We start from the raw sequence: 17,500 nt of genomic DNA on the forward strand, positions 1-17,500 counted from the left end.
ACATGTTGATCTTACATTATGTAAATCTGACCACATCTGGTTTATACTAATGTGTAGGGGGAGCTTCTATATGGTTACATGTCCTGCCAGAAGTAACAACCAGATTACCCTCAGATCACACACTAACACCTTGAAAATACAAAAAAGAAAGGTTGGGGAAGGATTCTTGGATGATGTAGCCTGGAGTATACTACACTTAGACCAAAACAAAATGAAAGGCAGGAGGGTCCTGGTTGGAATGCCCTTCCTAATATACCCACTCAATCAGCACCAGTTTGAGGCTAAATAACAACTAATCTATTTCTCAAGTCAAAATGTGCCTCCACATGGTTTTCATATCTGTAGTATAATTAAGAGCCAAATCTCATTTAAATTTTACTATACTGTCCTTATCAGTGTTGGTATGACTATGTGATTAAGAAGCTTACTTCCAAACCGCTTGGTCAGGGGTTCACTTCCACTGCATGGCATCTTATTTCTTATTTCCTATTTCTTTATTGCCCACAAGGGGCTAAACATAGAGGGGACAAACAAGGACAGATAAACGGATTTAGTCGATTATGTTTTCATGCTGAGAGTTGCTGAAGCATGGAACAAACTGCCAGCATCAGTTGTTAGTTGCCGGAGCACTGCATCCTTCAAAACTTCCATGCTTCCTGAGATTCGCCAACACTACACCTGATTTTCTCCCCTCCATACACATGCAAGAATATATCTGACTCATACACTGTTCACTTTCCAGACATTTGTACATTACTGCATATACTTTATATGCACTTTTGACGAGTTGTGGTGCACCTGAACACTGTATACAATAATTTCATCATCATTATTATTATTATTATTATTATTATTATTATTACATATGTGTTTAATCATGTATTCACATTGTACTGTATAAAACAGTATTGGTGAGTTCAGTCATGTATTCATATCAAACTGTATACTAAAATATAGTGTTTAATCATATTCATATATTGTACTAATATATAGATATGTTTAGTTATGTATTCTTGGTCAAATTGCTTCTCCAGGTGTGTCATGCTGGTAGGAATGCCTTATCCAAATATAAATTCACCTGAACTGAAGGAAAAAATGGAATACCTTAATGCCAATTATGTATGTATACAGTTCTCTTTTGCTTTTGAAGTAGTGGGCATGTGTGTGTGTGTGTGTGCATGTGTATGTACACATGCATGCCTGTTTTGAAGAGAAAGTGTAGGAAAAGGTGTGTGTGTGAGTGAGAGAGATGAACTTTGTGTTAATAGTGGTAGGGAAGAAGGAGTGACTATGTATGAGATAAACAGAATGAGACAGAGCATGTGTGCATTCATCTATAAACATGTTGACTTGAAATGAGAAATTATATATCTATAACATCCTATGCTGGACGTTGTTATTACTTTTTAGCCCCAGGAAAACATCTTTTCCGGCTGGCTACCGACACATAATCTGTGTCTGTAAACTATGAGCAAGGGAGTCTACCACTCCCTTTCTAGCCATAGCGTTATCTGTAACCCAATGGTTTCTGGGTAATTTTCCTTCCTCAGTACAGAGCAACTGCTGGCTTGAGACAGCAGTCATTCACTCTTGCTCATAGTATATACTTTCAAAGCGACACACAGTCACTGATCTCATAAAGAGAAAAACAACTAGTTTTAAATCTCTGAGCAAGAAATATGTAGTAACATTACCGTACTATAAATTCTATTTGTCAATGCAGCGTGGCAGACCTACACAGGACAATGTTACTACATTTTAGCCCCAGGAAAACATCTTCTCCAGCTAGCTACCAACATATGATCTGTGTCCACATACTGTGTGCATGGGAGTTTACCACACCCTTTCTAACTGTAGCAATACCTGTAGACCAATGGTTTCTGGGTAATTTCCCTTCTTCAGTACAGAACAACCACTGGATAGAGATAGCAGTCACTCATATATATGATGAGCTTCTTTCAGTTTCTGTCTACCAAATCCACTTTCAAAGTTTTGGTTGGCCCAAGGCTATAGTAAAAGAAACTTGCCTAAGCCAAGGTGTCACACTAGGAGAGAACCTGGAATCATGTAGTTGGGAAGCAAGCTACTTTATTTCAATGATTTTGCCATTAAGGCATTACACAGAAGGGGACACTACAACACATGTGGGAACATATAACAATTAAAAATATAAAAATAAAATATGATATAATGAATGTCACATGAAAATGAACATGAAGAACAAATTAAAATATGATAATATGAATGATATCTGAAAAGGATATTATGAAGGGTGTGCTACTCACCCCACACTGAGTAACACCACTCACCGCCTCTAGGTCCTAAGTCCTTTTTCTCCTTCAGTCCAGTCCTTTTTCCCCTTTCTCCATCACTTAGTGACAACATTTCCTTTGCCATGCATTTGTAACCTTTTTCACCGGGAGGAGGGGGTCTTCTAAATTTTGTGGTGTCTGTTCTTTTTCTTTTTTTTTTCTTGTGGGGAAATGGGGTGGGTGGGTTTGGTATCTGTATGGGGAGGGTGGGTCTGAGTGGTCTTGGGTGGGTTGGTGTTGGACTGGGGTACCACATCATACTCAGTGCCTTTTCTGTTTTTTCCCCTTTCTCCTTCTGCTCTGTAACCTTTCATTCTTCCTCTTTTTCCTCTGTCTGTCTTTTCTTCCTCTCTTTTCTCTTCCATCTCCACAACTGTATCCTCAGTCATTGTCCTTCGTAGAGGGCAGTATGCTCTAATGTGGCCTTTTCGGCCACATTTAAAACAACGTGGTACTCTGCCCTCTACCAACACCTTCTGCACGATTTCCCCCAACGTCACCGCCTCTGCCAAGTTCTCCAGTTGACCATTCTCCATCTGAATAATTAGTTCAAGTGTCTTTCCTGTCCACTCTCCTTCTTCTGTTTCTGTGGCTTGGAGGACAGCCTTCTTCTCTCTTCCAACAAGGACAGCTGCCGCTACCTAAGCCCCTTCTATATCTGGTGGAATTGCTTCTACCCTCACCTTAGAAGTCTTTCTTCCAAGGCATGTGGGCAGAAGCACTACTTCCTCTGTTTTCACCACCACACTCACCAGCCTCCTCGCCTCCTCTACTGTCCTAAATTGGATGACCATTGCCTCATATTTTCTTCCTTTGGTTATGTACATTATCTCCTGTGTTTGTTCCCTCAGCGCCTTTTCCACTTTTGCCTCCACCTGTTCTGCCTTTTTTCCTTTCAACAAGTATACCTTATAGGTGATTGTTTTCTTCTCCATCCTTTCCATAATTCCTTTTTGGAGTGACAACTTCACATCGCCGCCCACCTTCTGAGCCATCTTCTGGTACTCCTTCAGACTAGCCAGGTCCAGCTCCCTTCACTTCACCTCCGTGGCTTCAGCAAAACTCCTTGTCTTCAACACTCCAGCCATCTTTATAACGGCCCTTACCAACTCCTCCTCTGGCAACAACAACTCAGGCCCATCAAGGTCTAAGAACATCTTCTAAGCAACACAAAAAACTACGTCCGACTCTTACAAAATCCAGGCAGCAAATAACCCAACGCATGCGTGGAAGCAAGCTTCTTATTTCTTTACTGCCCACAAGGAGCTACACACTGAGGGGACAAACAAGGACAGACAAATAGATTTAGTCGATTATATCGACCCCTGTGCGTAACTGGTACTTATTTAATCGACCCCGAAAGTATGAAAGGCAAAGTCGACCTCGGCGGAATTTAAACTCAGAATGTAACGGCAGACGAAATACCTATTTCTTTACTACCCACAAGGGGCTAAACACAGAGGGTACAAACAAAGACAAACAAACGGATTAAGTTGATTATATCACCCCCAGTGCATAATTGGTACTTATTTAAGGCGGCGAGCTGGTAGAAGCGTTAATACGCCAGGTAATAATGCTTAACAGTATTTCGTCTGCTGCTACGTTCTGAGTTCAAATTCCAACGAGGTCAATTTGCCTTTCATCCTTTCGGGGTCGATAAATTAAGTACCAGTTGTGCACTGAGGTCGATGTAATCGACTTAATCCGTTTGTCTGTCCTTGTTTGTCCCCTCTATGTTTAGCCCCTTCTGGGTAGTAAAGAAATAGGTACTTATTTAATCGACCCCGAAAGGATGAAAGGCAAAGTCGACCTCGGCAGAATTTGAACTCAGAACGTAGCAGCTAATGAAATTCTGCTAAGCATTTCACCCGGCATGCTAATGTTTCTGCCAGCTCGCCGTCTTCTTACCACACTGCCATGCCCGCACCTATGTTAATAAAAATAAAAGTTGATGGTCATGGCTAAAACACTTGATCAATCAAGGTTGACCTCGAACTTAACACCAGCACTTTATTAATGAGGATTTAGATTCACTCACTCTCTCCCCTCCTCTCTCCTTCTCTGCCCCCTCTCCCTCTTCTCTTCTGTCTTATTACTCTTATTTTCCACTTCACACAATATGCTGTGCTGCAGAAGACTCGGCAAGCGCAAATGTGACCATAACGTTGTGGCCTATGCTAGAGGTGTAACCAGTCCACTTATGCGTGCCTTTTCTTCATTAGACACTAAACTCTGCTTGTGAAGACCAGTTGAGGCAAGTGAAGTCGAAGTCAAAATCAAACTCAGTGACTGGCATCCGTTGCTAGTGGAGCACTAAGAGTACCATACAAGTGAGATGGTTGCCAGAGCAACAAGCTGGCCTTCGTGCTGATGGCACGTTAAGCACACCATTCAAGTGGGATCGTTACCGCGTCGCCTTACAAGCACTTGTGCTGGTGGCACCTGAAACATTCGAGCAAGGTTGTCGCCAGTGCCGCTGGACTGGCTCCTGAGCAGGTGGCACATAAAAGGCACCATTTGGGCGTGGCCATTGCCAGTACCACCAAACTGGCCCTCGTGCCGGTGGCACGTAAAAGCACCCACTACACTCTCAGAGTGGTTGGCATTAGGAAGGGCATCCAGCTGTAGAAACTCTGCCAGATCAGATTGGAGCCTGGTTCTCCAGACCTCAGTCAAATCGTCCAACCCATGCTAGCATGGGAAGTGGACGTTAAATGATGATGATGATGATTATTCTGTCTTGATTTCATATATCTGTTCAAGTTTTTCCAGAATTAATGGTCAAGGTTTTTTATGTTTCTAAACCAGTGGTCCTCAGCTGGGGTTCATATAAGGTTTTGTTGTTAAAATTGGCAATAAATTGGTTTTATTTCTACAATATGCAAATATTTAAACAAATTTTACTTTATAAGTGCAGGAGTGACTGTGTGGTAAGTAGATTGCTTACCAACCACATGGTTCCTCCGGGTTCAGCCCCACTGTGTGGAACCTTTGGCAAGTGTCTTCTACTATAGCCTAGGGCTGACCAAAGCCTTGTAAGTGGATTTGGTAGACGGAAACTGAAAGAAGCTTGTCGTATATATGTATATATATATATATATGTGTGTGTGTGTGTGTGTATGTTTGTGTATCTGTGTTTGTCCCCCCAACATCGCTTGACAACCGATGGTGGTGTGTTGACGTCCCCGTTACTTAGCAGTTCGGCAAGAGAGACCGATAGAATAAGTACTAGGCTTACGAAGAATAAGTCCTGGGATCGATTTGCTCGAGTAAAGGCGGTGCTCCAGCATGGCCGCAGTTAAATGACTGAAACAAATAAAAGAAAAGAATAAAGAATAAAGAATATACAATACGTAATAACATTTAACTATAAATATATTTGGGATTTTTGAAAAAGAAAACTTTAAGTGTCTATTAGGGTCCAGTATAGTAAAATAGGAATTTTGGGCGTCCACAGGCAAAAAAGGGTAGAGAACCACTTTCCTAACCTAATGACCAACCAAAAACCCCATTTCATGGGCCACAAACTCTATCAACCCCTACCCAAAACCTCATCAACCACCCTCTTAATTTTCTGAAATTCTATCTTGTTTTGCAAGCCCTGCAACCTTATTCTAAGCCTTGTGTTTCGTATAGGATATTGCCTTTCCCTCTCCCCTCCTCTCTCACACACACACATTTCTTGCTGGGGGATCTATCTCTACCATCTGTTATACAATCTCAATTTAAATATTCCACCCCTCTATTTTTTTCCCCTCTATTTTTTTTGTTTTTTTAACTCATCTGTGTCTGTTGCTGTCACCACAACCACCACCACCACCACCACTGCCTCTACCATTACCACCTTTTCATTTAGTTTCTTTTCGTTTTTTTTTAATGTTCAGTCTCTCCCTCTTTCAAACCCTTGCAAGTATTCTGTCATTTTATCAGAGAGAGAGAGAGAGAAGCGTGACTTTGCTTACTACATCAGTGAAAGCGGCCTGTGTTGGAGATATATCTATGATTGTTATGAACTGCAAACAAGGAGCAGATGATAAACATCTGTGAAGGCTAGAAACTAGAAACCCAATGACACTCTTTTGTCACTCTTACCATCAGATATGCAAGGAAAGTATAATTAGTCCCTTAGAACCAACAACAGAATCATTCACCAAAGAAAAGGCACACTCATCTCTGACTCATGTGAGACGGCATAACTTGAGCTGGTGCCACAATAAACACCCCATTCCCTTTTTATTATTTTGGTGGTCTGGTAAATTCAACATGTTAGGTTTAATATTACCACTGAGTCAAAGAAGAAGCTTCTGTGTGGTTGCTTGAAACTGGCATTCTGTCTGTTACAATGAGGAGGATCCCAGTTGATTGGATCAACGGAACAGCCTGAAATAAACATGTAGGAGGCTGAACACTCCACAGACACTCTTTTACTTGTTTCAGTCATTTGACTGCGGCCATGTTGGAGCACCACCTTTAGTCAAGCAAATCGACCCCGGGACTTATTCTTTTGTAAGCCCAGTACTTATTCTATCGGTCTCTTTTGCCGAACCGCTAAGTTACGGGGACATAAACACACCAGCATCGGTTGTCAAGCGATGTTGGGGGGACAAACACAGACACACTTATATATATAAATACATATATACAACAGGCTTCTTTCAGTTTCCATCTACCAAATCCACTCACAAGGCTTAGGTCGGCCCGAGGCTATAACAGAAGACACTTGCCCAAGATGCCACGCGGTGGGACTGAACCCGGAACCATGTGGTTGGTAAGCAAGCTACTTACCACACAGCCACTCCTATATATATATATATATATATATATATATACACACATTTAAATGTAAATATATTTAACATGCACATATGTGTGTGTAGTAGTCCTTGGAGAGATTCAGCATGACACTGAATAACAGATGCAACTTATTTTTGCCAGCTGAGTGGACTAGAGCAACGTGAAATAAAGTGTCTTGCTCAAGTATACAGTGCACTGCTGGAAATCGAACTTATGACTTTACAATAATGAGCTGAATACACTAACCAGCTAGAAACAGTCACCAAATTTCCCTCTCTGCATTATATATTTCTTTACTACACACAAGGGGCCAAACACAGAGGGGACAAGCAAGGACAGACATAGGTATTAAGTCGATTACATCGACCACAGTGCGTAACTGGTACTTAATTTATCGACTCCGAAAGGATGAAAGGCAAAGTCGACCATGGCAGAATTTGAACTCAGAACGTAATGGCAGACGAAATACCTATTTCTTTATTACCCACAAGGGGCTAAACACAGAGGGGACAAACAAGGACAGAAAAAGGGATTAAGTCAATTACATTGACCCCAGTGCGTAACTGGTACTTATTTAATCGACTCCGAGAGGATGAAAGGTAAAGCCGACCTTGGAGGAATTTGAACTCAGAACGTAGCGGCAGACGAAATACGGCAACGCATTTCACCCGGTGTGCGAATGGTTCTGCCTGCTCGCCGCCCTTGCCTATCTGCATTATAAAAAAGGGATGCATCATAAGTAATGTGGTATTACTTTGATTATGCCTTAAAAATAATGATGAAATGGCTATGGATGGAAATTCTTTGATTGTGTGTCAGCTCAGTCAGGGCTGACCAGATGCTTAACATTAAGAGTGACATCATCATCATCTTTGAAGACAGCATAGGAGTGGCTGTGTGGTAAGTAGCTTGTTTACTAACCACATGGTTCCGGGTTCAGTCCCACTGCGTGGCACCTTGGGTAACTGTCTTCTACTATTGTTTCAGGCCGACCAAAGCCTTTTGAGTGGATTTGGTAGATGGAAACTGAAAGAAGCCCGTCGTATATATGTATATATGTGTTTGCGTGTCTGTGTTTGTGTCCCCAACATCGCTTAACAACCGATGCTGGTGTGTTTACATCCCTGTAACTTAGCAGTTCAGCAAAAGAGACTGATAGAACAAGTACTAGGCTTCCAAAGAATAAGTCCTGGGGTCGATTTGCTCAACTAAAGGCGGTGCTCCAGCAGGGCCACAATCAAATGACTGAAACAAGTAAAATAGTATAGCACATCATTTTGGTCTCAGCTTCCAGCGGCACTATTGTATACCAATCAAGCTGATATTGTGAAACTTAAAAGTTCTTTGTTTCTACCCTAATCCCTACTATCTTCTTATCTTTTACTTGTTTCACTCATGAAACTGTGGCCATACTGGGGCATTGCCTTCAACAATTTTAGTCAAATGAATTAATCCCAGTACTTATTGTCTTAAACCTGGTATTTATTCCATCGGTCTCTTATACCGAACTGCTAAGTTATAGTGACATAAAGACACCAACATTGATTATCAAGTGGTGGGTATGGGGGAAAATACAGACAGAAACACATGTTTCAGATTCCATCTGCCAAATCCACTCATAAGGCTTTGCTCAAGGTGCCATACAGTGGGACTGAAACTACAAACATAAGATTGGGAAGCAGACTTCTTACCATGCAGCTATGACCGTTCCTAATGAGCTAAATGAAACTAAAAATAACGAACTTCCTCCAGCTTTATATCCTCTTTTACTCTCTCTTTACTCTTTTACTTGTTTCAGTCATTTGACTGTGGCCATGCTGGAGCACCGCCTTTTAGTCGAGCAAATCGACCCCAAGACTTATTCTTTGGATGCCTAGTACATATTCTATCGGTCTCTTATGCCGAACCACTAAGCTACAGGGATGTAAACTCACCACCATCGGTTGTCAAGTGATGCTGGAGGGATAAACACAGACACACAGACACACAAACATATACACACACATACATACATACATACATACATACATACCTATATATATGGAGCCTGGTGCAGCCTCCTGGCTTCCCAGACCCCAGTCGAACCGTCCAACACATGCTAGCATGGAAAACGGACGTTAAACTATGATGATGATGATGATATATATATATATATATATATAACGGGCTTCTTTCAGTTTCCAAATCCACTCACAAGGCTTTGGTCGGCCCGAGGTTATAGTAGAAGACACTTGCCGAAGGTGCCACGCAGTAGGACTGAACCCGGAACCATGTGGTTGGTAAGCAAGCTACTTACCACACAACCACTCCCATGCCTATCCCATAATTATACATATATCATTTAACTGTTGCATGACTAAGTTTCCTGTACCTCCGCCCAAGCCAAGCTCATCTACCAAACTGAAGAACTTTTATCCTTAGTTCCCATCTTTGCAAGTTTTACACAGTTAATGTTGAAAATTAAGGTTTTTAACTTGGTAGGTCTCAGTCTTGACTTTATGGTCCTCCAGGGACCAAATTATAAATTATTGGTGCATTTCACATAGAAAGCTAAAAAGAATTATGATTTAATCGTTTGATAGCAACCGGCCTAAAACCACCCCTGGTTCTATAATACAAACTTCCTGTTTTAAGGGATCTAAATACCTTCCTTCAAATGTTCTTGTTTATATATATATATATTGCTAAAATTATAATTTAAGGTATCTACGAGATACCGCCATGCTGAAAATAGCAGCCAAAATCTGACTCATGTTCATACTGCACAAGTAGAGAAGACAAAAAGACAAAATAAAACTAGTAAAAAGTCTTCTCTCCTTGTGCTGTATGAACATTTAATGTGGTTTTAGAGTCAGATTTTGGCTGCTATTTCAGCATGGTGGTATCTCGTAGATACCCTAAATTATAATTTTAATAATAATTATTACCTTTGAAGGTTTTTATTTAAATTAACGATCTTATCCTTTAATTTAAATTAACGATCTTATCCTTATTTTTATATATATATATATATATATAAATTCGGGGTGAGTACTTGATAATTATAAGCACCTGTGTATACCGTTTGGTGGTGTAGGTGGTGGAGTAAATTGATCAAAATAAAAACATGATGCGAAGGATTCAGCGGTACATATGTTTCGGGCCTTTATTAGACAGATTTATAACAATGCATAATGTATGTCTGTGGCCTTCTTCAGCCGCGCACAACAGCTTCCACAAGGACATGGTTACATCAAAAATTCTTGGTTAGGGATGCAAATCCTCCCATTCGCGTACGACATAATGCGGCAGCAGCATAGAATTGAAGAGATGGACGCTTCAATTCTATGCTGCTGCCGCATTATGTCGTACGCGAATGGGAGGATTTGCATCCCTAACAAGAATTTTTGATGTAACACATGTCCTTGTGGAAGCTGTTGTGCGCGGCTGAAGAAGGCCACAGACATACATTATGCATTGTTATAAATCTGTCTAATAAAGGCCCGAAACATATGTACCGCTGAATCCTTCGCATCATGTTTTTATATATATATATATATATATATATCACGTGATCACTTGACCGACCAGTCTATCAGATGTTGCTACACATCGCTGGTCACAATGCGTTCGCATTGTTTTAGCCTTCAAATGACACCACCCTGCTGGCTAAGCAAGCAGGCCAATAGAAGAAAGAGTGGGTGAAAGAGTACAGCAGGGATCACCACCCCCTGCCGGAGCGTCGTGGAGCTTTTAGGTGTTTTCGCTCAATAAAAACTCACAACGCCCAGTCTGGGAATCGAAACCGCGATCCTGCGACCGCGAGTCCGCTGCCCTATGTACACCAACTAATAAGGCAGCAAGCTGGCAGAATTGTTAGCATATCTCAAATAAGGCAGTTAGCTGGCGGAATCATTAGCATGCTAAGCTAATTGCTTAGCAGCATTTTGTCAATCTTTATGTTCTGAGTTCAAGTTCTACTGAGGTTGACTTTGCCTTTCATCCTTTTAGGGTCGATAAAATAAGTACTAGTTGAGTACTGGGGTCAATGTAATTGACTCATCCCCCCACTGAAAGTGCTGGCCTTGTGCCAAAATTTGAGAGTGATATATATCCCAAATAGCTTGACATTGACAAAGATATTTTACTAAATTCTTCATTGTTTTAAAAATTAATTGAAATGAAGCCTGTATATTTCTACAAAAAGATTTAAGTTAAAACTTTAGAAAAAACTTAGAAAGCTATACATATATATATATACATATATACGACGGGCTTCTTTCAGTTACCATCTACTGACACCCATCTTATATATATATATATATATGTATGTATGTGTATGTTTTTGTGTCTGTGATTGTCCCCCCAACATCGCTTGATAACCGATGCTGGTGTGTTTATGTCCCCGTAACTTAGCGGTTCGGCAAAAGAGACCAATAGAATAAGTACTATGCTTATAAAGAATATGTTCTGGGGCCGATTTGCTCGACTAAAGGCGGTGTTCCAGCATGGCCGCAGTCATAAGACTGAAACAAGTAAAAAGAGTATATGCTTTGTATATGTGTCTATATTTCTTTGTCCAAGAATTGAGTGTTTGAGACCATTAGTGTGTCAGCTCTTCCTGTATGTATATGTAATAATTGTGTGTCTACTGTATAAATAATAATTATTTACTTTCTTGTATCAGCCAAGCGACCCTGGTGATAAAACTGCTGGACAAATACACTATGAAAACCTTTGTATGAAGGCTGTAAATCAATCCATTGGTAAGATAAATATTTTGATATTTACATATATATTCTACTTTATATCATGGATGGGTACAGGTGTGGCTATGTGGTTAAGATGCTTGCTTTCCAACCATGTGGTCTTTGGTTCAGGCCCACTGTGTGGCACCTTGGGCAAATGTCTCCTACTATAGACCTAGGCAGACAAAAGTCTGGTGAGTAGTTTTTGGTAGATGGAAACTGAACGAAGCCTATTTTATATGTATGTATATGTGTGTGTGTGTGTGTATCTATTTATGTATAAATAGACTGACAAACAGATAGATAGATAGATAGATCAAATTTATAGAACACAAAAGACGAAGGCAGGTGTAAGAACAACAAACAGGTGTATTAGTTTAAAGCTCTGGAAGAATGGAAAAGTCTTTTACATTTCGAGCCTACGCTCTTCGACAGAAAGGATTAAGAAGTAAAGAATGGAAAGAGAAAAATGTGCAGAGTTCAGTGGTCCATATGTAATATGTTTGTGTTTAGAGTTCACAGATGAGATCTCCCTTCTAATTCTTCAAATCTGTAATTTAAGTAAGTTTGCTGTATTAATATATAAATATATATATGTAAAAAGCACCCACTACACTCTCGGAGTGGTTGGCATAAGGAAGGGCATCAAGCTGTAAGAAACTCTGCCAGATCAAGACTGGAGCCTGGTGCAGCCATCTGGTTTGCCAGTCCTCAGTCAAAATCGTCCAACCCATGCTAGCATAGAAAATGGACGTTAAATGATGATGATGATATATATATATATATATATATAATATATATATATATATATATATATATATATATATATATATTTATTTATATTTGAATGATAATCATCTGAAAATCTTTCAGTCTCTGCCTTTTCTTTATTCACATGTATAGATGTATATATATGCTGTATACGAAACCCAAGAAGTTTTATGTTTATTTGCTTCACCGGTGCCACGTAAAAAGCACCCACTACACTCTCGGAGTGGTTGGTGTTAGGAAGGGCATCCAGCTGTAGAAACTCTGCCAGATCAAGATTGGAGCTTGGTGCGGCCGTCTGGTTCGCCAGCCCTCAGTCAAAATCGTCCAACCCATGCTAGCATGGAAAGTGGACGTTAAACGATGATGATGTCTTTATATATAGGTGTTTGTGTGTGTACCCTCGACTTGATATTGCATGATGGTTGTAAACAAGCATCATCGTCATGCAAGTGATGTTGTTTATTTGTAATCTTCTGTGGAAAATATGTTTAGCCAGGGGGGAATATTACCTTGCTTGGAAACAGGTGAGGGTTATTTGAAGAGAAGTTAGGTGTTAGTAATACACAGCAGAGGGGAAAAGAGCATCTGGGGTATGAGGTATTCTGGCTTGCAAAGTAATGTGTCTGTGCAAGACCAAGGTTTACAGGATGATAGTGGCATACTTGCCATCAATGACACTGAGAAAGAATTAGGAAAATGCTACAACAAGAGATTGCAGAATGTGGATAATGATTGGGTGAGATAGGGATTACTAAGTAAACCCATCAGTGGGACAAGCTATGGAAGTTGACTACTATGTGGTTATTATAGGCTCCGGCAGGGGATGGTGGTGATCCCTGCTGTACTCTTTCACCACAACTTTCTCTCTCACTCTTACTTCCTGTTTCTGTTGAACCTGTATTTCAAGGGGCTGGCCTTGTCACTCTCTGTGTTACGCTGAATATCCCCGAGAACTACGTTAAGGGTGCACGTATCTGTGGAGTACTCAGCCACTTACACGTTAATTTCACGAGCAGGCTGTTCTGTTGATTCGGATCAACCGGAACCCTCATCGTTGTAACCGACGGAGTGCTTCCATCCATCCATTATAGGCACTTTTAAGGACATGAAGACAGGGGAAATAGCTGAAATATCAGGGATGGGTGCTGAGATTCTGAAAATATCTGATAAAGTAGGACAAGCACTTGTCATTTACATAGAGAAGCAGGGAGTACGGTGAAGTGTCTTATCCTAGGACTGGCATAGCAGTATCATCATCAACCACTGCAAAGGTAAAGCAGATGTTCTAAAAAAAGGGGACTACAGAAGCATCAAATTGATGGATCAGGTTCAGAAAGTAACAGAAGAAAGTTATAACACAAATGATTAGGGAGAGAATTGGTTTAGTTACAGTTGAGGTTTTCGCTGGGACAGGTCACTACTGTTACCCTTTTCTTACTGAGACAACTGCTGAGTAGGTCTTTGACAAGGTCTCATGCTCTTTAGTCTGGTGGTCTCTAAGAAAATTGGCCAATAGAACAAGTGCCAGGCTTTAGAAAATCTATGAGCGGTGGTGCCCCAGCATGGCCGCGACCTTCGGGCTGAAACATTTTTAAGGATTTAAGGATATAGAAACCGATTAGATAGTGGAGCAAATATATGTCTAGACACTGGCTGTCACATTGCACCTGCTATTGTTAACCACTGCTTGCTGGAGTATCTAGTATGTTCTTCAGTCAGAGGGTAACTGGAGCAACTAATATGTGGGTTTCACCTAGTTGTTCACCCAGCTAGCTGTGTAACCATTGTTGCTGCTCAATAAGGGCTCTGACCTGGGGGCTTGCATAGCAAAAAATATGATAATGCAGGGCAGTTGCAGCAAGGGACCTCATGCGTAAGTAATAATTGACTTGCAAAGTGATTGAAGTGTTTAGCTTGTATAGGGATTACGACGGGTGTTAATGCTGAAGGTTTTTAAGATGGTTGGCGGGGGTTAAGTGAATGGCAAAGAATTCAAAAGGAGCTAGAGTGGGTGATGGTGACAGCAGTGAAGGTGGAAGTGGTGGTGGTGGCAGCGGTGGTGATAGTGGTGGTGGTGGTGATAGTGGCGGTGGTGATGGTGGTGGTGGTGGTGGTGACGGTGGTGGTGGTGGTGGTGGTGGTGGTGACGGTGGTGGTGGTGGTGACAGCTGCTATGGTGATGATGGTAGCAGTGGCGTGGTGGTGGTGGCAGCGGTGGTGATAGTGGTGGTGGTGGTGATGGTGGCGGTGGTGATGGTGGTGGTGGTGGTGACGGTGGTGACGGTGGTAGGTGGTGTTTGTACATAGTTTTTGAGAGGTCTGAAATGGAATTCTTGTTTTTGGTAGATGGTAGGTGGTGGTAGATGGTAGTGGTAGGTGGTGATGATATGGAATGTCTGCAGATTGGGGTTATCACAAAAGAAAAGAAATAATTTGCATCGTAAAAAACAAAAAAAAATGGTACCCCCAGCTCCTTATGGAATGGCGTAAGTGTTATTGCACAGACATATCATTATATGTCTGTGTGCATTGTTGCATAGTTCTGTCTGTTTGTCTATGTCACTGGGTTTTGCCTTTTTTTTTCTTTGTTTTATTTGTGTCATATGAATGTGTGTGTGTATGTGTGTGTGTCTCCCTGTGTGTGTCTGCATGTCTTTTTTCTGTCATGAATGCATGTGTGTGTGTGCGTGTCTGTGTGTGTCTGTGTGTGCGTGTGTGTCTGTGTGTGCGTGTGTCTGTGTGTGCGTGTGTCTGTGTGTGCGTGTGTCTGTGTGTGCGTGTGTCTGTGTGTGCGTGTGTGTCTGTGTGTGCGTGTGTCTGTGTGTCTTTGGTGCTTGAAGTGATAGCAGCAGATGTTTGGTCTGCAGAGCTTTATCTTCTGTTTATAACATTAGTAGTAGAGAGGGAGGCAGGAGAGAGAGAGAGAGAGAGAGAGAAGATTGTGTGTGTGTGTGTGGATGTGGATGGGTGAGGGAGAGGTATGGAGGGTGTGAGAAAAAAAGGGGATGGGACAAGAGTGTGTTTGTATACTTGTATGACAGAGAGGAGATAAGTAGAAGGTACAAGAAAAGAGGGGGTCAAGAGCCTCTCAATGTGTGTGTGTGTGTGAAAGGGGGAGGAGAGATGCGAAGAGTGCGAGAACTGCGGGGTGGGGGATGGGGCGCGAAATAGGTGGGGTTAAGGGGTGTGAGAGAAAAAGTACGGGGAGGGCAAGAAAGGGTGTTTATGTGTGTGTATGTGTTTGTGTCTGTTGGTGATCTAGACAGAGAAATAGTAAACAGGGTGCAGAAAGTAGAACCCCAAACCCCGACATTTGTTCTTTAATTAATACCACTTTAAAGAATCTCTGTTTTGTTCTAGTCTCTTGTAGTTCCAGTCAGCGCTGCTGCTGCTCGTGATACCCACCACTGCTCCTGTCTGCTTGGCTGGTTGGCCCCTTGTCTAATACCTTCCACCCGTTCATTTTTGATCGCAATAATTTCATTATGACAGCAATTGTTTAACCCCAGGTCAGCCCTTATCCAGTAAACCCATAATCAAAGATGTTTTAACCATGACCTGCCTCCTTAAACATTCAGATTACTCTGACCGATATTGTTTGTTCCTTCTCGTGCCATGCCTGGCTCATAAGGGCCGGTATCCCGGTTTCCTTGGCGTATAGGTTCCCCACCCGGACGGGACGCCGGTCCGTCGCAGGTGAGCTTCAAGATACAGGAGGAAAGAGTGAGAGAAAGTTGTGGCGAAAGAGTCAGCAGAAGTTCACCATTACCTTCTGCCGGAGCCGCGTGGAGCGTAGGTGTTTCGCTCATAAACACACACATCGCCCGGTCTGAGATTCGAACCCACGATCCCTCAACCGCAAGTCCACTGCCTTAACCACTAGGCCATGTGCCTCTCTGACCAATACAATGCTTATTTATTTACATTCACTTTATTTTGAACTAATCATGTATTATCTTGTAGCTCTGAGATTTCAATGATGAGGCTGTATATTTTTAGGATGATATTGTAGGGTGTGTAAGAGGCCAGATCTGGTTGGTGTGACCATCATCATCATCATCGTTTAACGTCCGCTTTCCATGCTATCATGGGTCGGACGACTTGACTAAGGACTGGCGAACCAGATGGCTGCACCAGGCTCCAATCTGATCTGGCAGAGTTTCTACAGCTGGATGCCCTTCCTAATAAAAGAGTTAGAATATCTGGGCTGGATAAGGCTGGTTTAAATGCTGAAGAGCTTAAGACTACCTTATCTGATGTAACTTTCCTCCTTTTGAAACAAATTTTAGGTGTGATTTGAGCAAAATTTAGCTGCTATTTCTAGGACATTGATCCATCATTTAAAATCATGTAGGATAATCACTCAAGACAGTGGTGGATGGTGATGGTGATGATGAGGACAGCAGGAGATGGTGGTAGTGCCAGTTAAGGCGGCGAGCTGGCAGAACCGTTAGCAAGCCAGGTGAAATGCCTAGCTGTATTTCGTCTGCCGCCACGTTCTGCGTTCAAATTCCGCCGAGGTCGGCTTTGCCTTTCATCCTTTCGGGGTCGATTAAATAAGTACCAGTTATGCACTGGGGTCGATGTAATCGACTTAATCCATTTGTCTGTCCTTGCTTGTCCTCTCTGTGTTTAGCCCCTTGAGGGTAGTAAAGAAATAGGTAGTGCCAGTTACATTGATAGTCTTAGTGGTGCAATAATTGATAAAAGTTAACACTCTTTGAAGGTGTCATAGACAGAGTAATAGTTATCATTGTGGGGTAAGTAGTGGTGGTAGTGATGGTGACAGTTGTTATTTATCCCACAGGTCAGTTCTGGTTGAGACAACCTATGCTTATATGATATGATGCAATGAAAGGCATTCTAGCTTTGATCATCTTGTCTTATTTTCCGGCA

The 17,500-nt window shown here is 41.7% G+C and overlaps 1 protein-coding gene across 2 annotated transcripts in view; it reads left to right on the plus strand.

Annotated features, from left to right (window-relative positions):
* LOC115218500 (ATP-dependent DNA helicase DDX11-like) overlaps positions 1–17,500 on the plus strand; it is an 86,711-nt gene that overhangs the window by 65,254 nt on the left and 3,957 nt on the right. For both annotated transcript variants that reach the window (XM_029788358.2, XM_036508155.1), the window contains 2 exons: positions 1,035–1,119; positions 11,773–11,851. In XM_029788358.2, the coding sequence (XP_029644218.1) occupies positions 1,035–1,119; positions 11,773–11,851 (164 nt within the window). The remainder of the gene's footprint in view (positions 1–1,034; positions 1,120–11,772; positions 11,852–17,500) is intronic.

Source organism: Octopus sinensis, linkage group LG13 (assembly GCF_006345805.1).
Source record: "Octopus sinensis linkage group LG13, ASM634580v1, whole genome shotgun sequence".
In the NCBI taxonomy this organism is placed as follows: domain Eukaryota; kingdom Metazoa; phylum Mollusca; class Cephalopoda; order Octopoda; family Octopodidae; genus Octopus; species Octopus sinensis.